Genomic DNA, 6,647 nt, shown 5'->3' with positions numbered 1-6,647 from the left:
AAGCTTGGGCCTCATACAAGCCAGCTAAAAGTCAAATCTTTTATACAGTAGATAGACATAGCTTATCTCCATAAAGAGATATTTTTACTACTCTACCACATTCAAACAAACAAACATTCCATTTCAATTTTAATCAAGTCTCCCATTTAGGATTTTGAAAGGCATGAGCTGGCAGTAAAACCCAGACATGTGGTAACTTTCCCTAATTTGGATGAGCATCTTTCTTTCATTTAAGAGGCATTTGACTGGTATACTTGCACATACACAAGTAAGGTCCCCCTCTTGAATGAAATGAATTCAGTTATTCTGTCACTCCTTTAAATGTTTGTGGTAGAATAGTACAAATACCTCTCTGTAGAGATAATTTCATGTCTCTTTACTGTAAACAGAGATTTAATTCCAAGCTTCAACCTTGAGCTTCAAACAAGGCACCAAAAAAAACAATTAATTTCCCTAGTTAGTTCCCCGAACTACATTAAGCTCTGACTTCCACTAGGGATATGTAGGCATGAGGTTCACAAGGAATCTCAGCGAGCTAATAAAATACCAAAAATAGTCAGTTTGTTTGTCTGTCTGTCTTTTTTTTAATCAATTCAATTCCTTCTCCTAATACAAAGGAGAAACTTTCCCAATCATTAGCAATAAACACAATCACAAATGACACAGAGAAGGTTCCTGTAGAGTACTACAGATATGTAGGGTGCTTAAACACTTCCCTATGTATAACTGACCTCCCGGACTCCAGAATTTCTAGTCTAGGTGAAATCCCCACACTTAGCAAACTCCTAGGGTTTAGTTGAGATCTTTTTTCCCCTTTCCTACTCGTAGGACAAATAAGAAAGTTCGTGTGATATCGTAGGAAGAACTGAAATAAAATTCATCCCACCACGGGCGCATTCTCCTTCCAAATTTCGCGTGAAGGGTTTAGCGTGCCGTCCTCCCAAGTGAAACGGGGAGGTAAAGAAAACGACCACCACAACCGGTTAATAACCATTTAATTATATTCAAATTATATAAATGGATAATCAAGCCATTAATAATTAAACCGGTTAACAACCATTTAATTATATCAAAATATTTAAAACGGATTTAGATTTAGTTATGGATTTGGACCTCACAACCAGATATTTTGCACACCCCTAATTTGGGAGTTTAAACAATATTTAAAAATAAATAAAAGATCAAAGGAAAGGAGGAGTGTGAGTAATCCCCATCTAGAAGACTAGCATTATATTTTAATTTTCTTCATTGTACTAAAGTAATTAATTTTGTAATGTATTTACATATAAAAAGTTTATTATTTTTGAAAAAATTGTTTGTTTTTCTTTATAAGAGTTTTGATTACTTATTATTTTATTTTTATCTATTTTCTTCCCTACAATATATATTTAAAATTGATAAGTCTAAGCCAAATTGAAAGAGGACTCTTACTAAAGTTGATTTCACAACACTAACACTACATGTCTTACTTTATTAATGTAGTTGACACCATGTTACTTGTTTTCCTAGGAAACCACTTACGTTATCTTTTGCTTTTTCCACACGCACCTGCTTTCCCATTATATATAGAACTCCATAGCTAGAGGAAATAATGTAAAAGAATAACAACAAGAAAGAGTAAAGGAAAAAATAGAAAGAAATAATGGAATGGAAAACATATTATTTGGACATGATTCTTGTCCCATTAGGGTTTTTAATGACCATTAGTTATCATGTATGGTTGTGGCATAAGACTCGATCAGAGCCTTTTTCCACTTCAATTGGAATCAATGCTCATGCTAGAAGATTTTGGGTTCCTACCATGTTAAAGGTAAATGCTATCTATTCTATATTATTTGCAATTTTCTTTTTTACCATATATTTCAAAACATTAATAAATTCTAATGCATAAATTAAAACATCATGTCAATTTCAGGATATTGAAAAGAAAAACATCCTAGTAGCACAAAGTCTCCGCAATCTAATAATGGGATCAACTCTGATGGCCACCACATCAATTCTTCTATCAGCTGGTTTAGCCGCTATCATAAGTAGTACTTACTCTATAAAAAAGCCTCTCGAAGATATTATCTATGGCGCTCACGGCGAATTTATGGTAGCACTTAAATATGTGACACTTCTTACCATATTTTTATTCTCTTTTTTCTGCCACAGTCTCTCAATTAGGTTTCTCAACCAATTAAGCCTCCTAATTTGCACACCACAAGATGTTATGTCTTTGGTTACTCCTGAATATTTGGTAGAGATTTTGGAGAGAGGAACAACTTTGAACACTATTGGAAATAGGATTTTCTACTCTGCACTCCCACTTTTGCTTTGGATATTTGGTCCTGTCTTGGTTTTCTTGTGTTCTTTGGCTATGTTGATAGTGTTTTACAATCTTGACATTGTTTGTGGAAGTGGAAAAAAAGAGAAGATTGTACTTAGTGATGAAAACAACTATGTCTAATATGATTATGCAATTGTAAGAAAATGCAAATAGATAAGATTAAGAAATAAATATGGCAATCCAATTAGTACTATACTTTTATAATGAAGATATATTTAATTTAGTTCATAAGAAATTGTTTAAAATTCAATTAAATTTAAAAAATATAAAGATAACTTATAAATAGATGGGACATATAGCTCAACAATTATGTGTTAGTTTAGTTATATGAATATAAACGGTTGATTTAGAATTAATCTCTAACAATAATTGTTATTTATATTTATGTAATAATATAAACAAGTTGTTGATTAGAATTCAATAATTTTTAAGAAAAAATTAATTTTTTATTATAAGAAAATGTCATAACAGGACAAAAAAGAGTTTACTGACCATTTTTATAATAGTTTTTTTTTTAAAAATTTAAAAGTTATTTTATTTGAGTTTTGAAATTTTTTAAAGGTTAAAATAAATTTTAAATTGAATAAAATTCACATGAATTTACCCATAATTTAAGAGGAATTATTTAAATTAGACGTTTTCTCGTGCGATGCATGGGATAGTCATACACATTTTTATAAAATTTATTAGTAATAATTATAATTTAAAATTTTTTAAAAAATAAATTAAAAAATATTTAGTAATATATCATTAATTTATGTCATATTGTTTTCAAACTTTAATTTCGTTTTTACAATTGAATATTATTTCACTCCTATTAATTTTTAATAATTGTATCATATAATAAAAATGAGATTATTTATACCCTCTACTATTTTAAATAAGAATACATATTCATAAAATAGAAGAGTTGAATTCACTTTAAATTTGTTATATATTTAAAAAAAACAGTGTATGGACAAATTTCTCTATAAGTGAATTTAATTCAATTAAGCTTAAAAAAACTTAGTGTAAGTTTATTCTCTAAATCATGAATAAATTAAATATTAATTTCAATAGATTATCCTACAATTATTATATTACAATGATGTGCACAAAAATATTAAGATATTCCATAGGGCTGTTTTAGTAATTTTTAGTTTCACTTTAACAATGTTAAAAGGAGTTAGGACTGACCCTACTTCTTCATCTAAACCAATATATAATAAAAGAAATAACATTTTCTCAATAAATAATTTGGATATACATAGTAGAGCAAGTGCATATATTTTTTTCTCTCATCCCAAATTTGGACAAATATGTAACCCATTTTATGAATGGCACTTAAAAATATCATTCACTCTGTATAAATTTATAAATATTCAAGATATTTACTATTGCGTAACTCAAAATAAAATTAAATTACAACATTAAAAAATTAATGAACATTCAAAAAATTAATGAAAATTGTTTAAACTATTATAATCAATCACTTGCCAACATGACATCCTCACTTAAACCAATATTCTATTTCTAAATAAAAACTACAAATGTTTAAAATAAAATAGAGATTTAAAATTGAATCGAAGTTATAACCAAAAAAAGTATGAACATTATCTTTCCTTCTTTCAATTTTCATGAAAGACATTCTAAAATAAGTGAAATATGCAAAAAAAAAAAAATATTGAAATATATTTTAAAGTATCAATTCAATGGTTGTAGAAAATAATTCTTTTTTAACCAAATTTTTTGATCTAGCAAAATATTAATTGTAAAACAACCTAAATCATAGATTGGAGAAGAGAGATGTGTGTTAAAAAGACGAGTCTCAATCACTAAGGTTAACGCTATAATTAATTTCCTGAAAATAGTCATGAATAAAGTTAGATGCAATTTTAAAAAATTTAATATAAATATATAAATAATTAATAAATTATAATACAACGTCAATTTTTCATAAAACAAACAAAATTTAAGATAGGAGAGAGATCAAGAAATGATAAGACATCAATTAATTAAAATACAGTGTAATTTTTTCATATAATAAAACAGAAAATAAGAAATGAGAGAAATCAGGATCTAGAGCATAGCCTCAAGTTTTGCTTTTAGACTTTATGCAATTTTAACACAATTTAACCTTTAATAAAAACTATCATATAAGCCTGTTTTTATTAATTAAAATATGATATAGTTCTATTGATTCCAGAAAAAAATGAAATATAGTTCTCTTGTTTTGATTTATAAAAACTCGTCTACATACTAACTAACAAAACAATCAAGAAACCATAACCAGCAAATATATCGTTAAGAGTCTCACATCGGATAATATATGGCTTGAACATGTTCTTATAAGTGGGACAATCCTCATCCTACAAGTCGGTTTTGTAGGGTTGAGTTAGGCTCAACTACACTTCTCAACATATATGTATATGAGCTAATTTCATTAGAGTTAGTGGTTTATATAATGGAGGTGGACTTTTTTTTCAATGTAACTAAAAAATAATAACAGCTACAATGTAACTTTTTTTCAGCAAAATTTAATGTCATTGGAGTATGATATTGAAATTTTTTAAGATTAAGAACATGGATTTTTCTTAATGATAGGAATTAGTTGTAAAAGACGTGGGGTAAAAAAAATGTTAGTTAAAACCAAACAATATATTTATTAATTAAAAATGATAAAGAGAGATAATGAAGTTAGTGGGGTTAATTTTTTTTTTAACTTGGAATTAGTGGTTAAATATTGGAAGTAGATTATTAATAATATTATTACAATAATTTAATTGTATTAAAACAATTATGATAAACATTAAATGTAAGAGTTAGGGAAAGAAATTTACTTATTATTAAAAAAATATTGAATATAAGAGTTGGTGGAATAAAATAGTTTTTATGAAAACAATTAAAAATAATAAAAAAATCAAATAAAGATAAGAGTTAGTTGGTTAGTGAAAGAAAGTTAGTTTTTATTGTATGATTGACTAAATTAAATTAAAATGAATATAAATAATATATAATTATTAAAATAACCTTAATTTTGACTTCAAAATTACATAAGAGATTTAACAACTTTTATATATAAGATTTTATTGAATTCGAAAAAGTTTATATGAAAAGAATTTGTTGTTATACGAGAAAGTTTATACCAAAAGAATGTGTTGTTATTCTCAAAAAAAAAAAAAAAAAACCATGTGTTACTATTAATAAGTGAATGTGTTGTTATATGAGAAAGTTTATACGAAAAGAATGTGTTGTTATTCTCACAAAAAAAGAAAAACCATGTGTTACTATTAATAAGTGAATATGTGTCATTGGGTGTATGGTTTACAACTTTATGTTGTAAAAGTATTGGTACCATTGAGTGAAAGGAAAATATTGGTACTTTGCTTACCAAAAGCATAAGAGCATAAGTGCTCTACATAACAATTCCAATTATTTTTCTTATATATGGCATTGATTTTGATTACCAATAACTTTTGTATTTATGTTTGTCTTCATCAAATTCTTTTCTTGGTGGCACAGAAAGTTTATATCATTGCAAAATGATAGAATTCGTTCAATAATTTTATATAATTATTTAAGGATTTTAATCATGAAACGCACTTATACATTCGAGAGAAAAATATACATATTAGAGTTTTGTTAACTAATATCATTAGAGCATTATAGTCAAGGGACCTAAGAAAGGAAAACTAGTATTAGTACTGTTAAAGTACATGAAAGAGATAAGTTGCACTACAAGTTAATGGCTACCTTCATCATGCATTCCAACTATTGCTAAGTGTACACTTACAGTAGAGGAAGATTGCATATTCACTACTACGGATTACATATCTTATTACGGTTGGAAGAAAGATTCTACTATGGACGGTGGTCCGTAGTAAAATAGTGTGTGATTGTATGTACCCTCTTTACAATCACAAGTTACTAGTCGTGGTACAAAGATGTAATGCGTAATATGTCACTAAGGTTGTTTGAAACAATCGTGGTAAGAGGTTGAGGTCGAAGTTCGATACCCAGTGCTTGCATTTACTTTGCAAACAAAAATAGAGGTGAAGGGATGAATAGGTGAAGAACTAGAAACATTGAACCAAGTTCTAACCATTAAAATGCAAAATATGGATAATGGACTGCAGAAAACTTGTATAAAATTAAGAAATGTAAGTTGTTTTCTAATATAACTTAATATCTCATATTATAATTTTCTAATTCAATTTAAAAAGTTATATATTTGGTAAGAGGTTGAAAAAACACTCAAACCACATACTATATAATAAACTCATCTTCTATGACATGTTGACTGAACGTAATGAAACTGCAACTTAGAAGATATATCATT

The 6,647-nt window shown here is 27.2% G+C and overlaps 1 protein-coding gene across 1 annotated transcript; it reads left to right on the top strand.

Annotated features, from left to right (window-relative positions):
- The first annotated feature begins 1,588 nt into the window (after window positions 1-1,588).
- On the top strand, window positions 1,589-2,522 carry LOC131623145 (uncharacterized). The gene is made up of 2 exons (XM_058894151.1): window positions 1,589-1,810; window positions 1,916-2,522. Exons 1-2 carry the CDS (start codon window positions 1,643-1,645, stop codon window positions 2,447-2,449), a joined length of 702 nt encoding a protein of 233 aa, XP_058750134.1. The 5' UTR covers window positions 1,589-1,642; the 3' UTR covers window positions 2,450-2,522.
- Window positions 2,523-6,647: the final 4,125 nt, after the last annotated feature.

The sequence above is a fragment of the Vicia villosa genome, unplaced genomic scaffold (assembly GCF_029867415.1).
Source record: "Vicia villosa cultivar HV-30 ecotype Madison, WI unplaced genomic scaffold, Vvil1.0 ctg.000053F_1_1_2_unsc, whole genome shotgun sequence".
Lineage (NCBI taxonomy): Eukaryota > Viridiplantae > Streptophyta > Magnoliopsida > Fabales > Fabaceae > Vicia > Vicia villosa.
This window is presented reverse-complemented; position numbering and strand designations above follow the sequence as displayed.

Bases quoted from the DNA above. Each gene is read 5' to 3' on its own strand.
- LOC131623145 (XM_058894151.1), top strand. From the start codon at position 1,643: ATGGAATGGAAAACATATTATTTGGACATGATTCTTGTCCCATTAGGG. The intron at 1,811-1,915 runs GTAAATGCTATC...TGTCAATTTCAG, and splicing joins GGGTTCCTACCATGTTAAAG to GATATTGAAAAGAAAAACAT.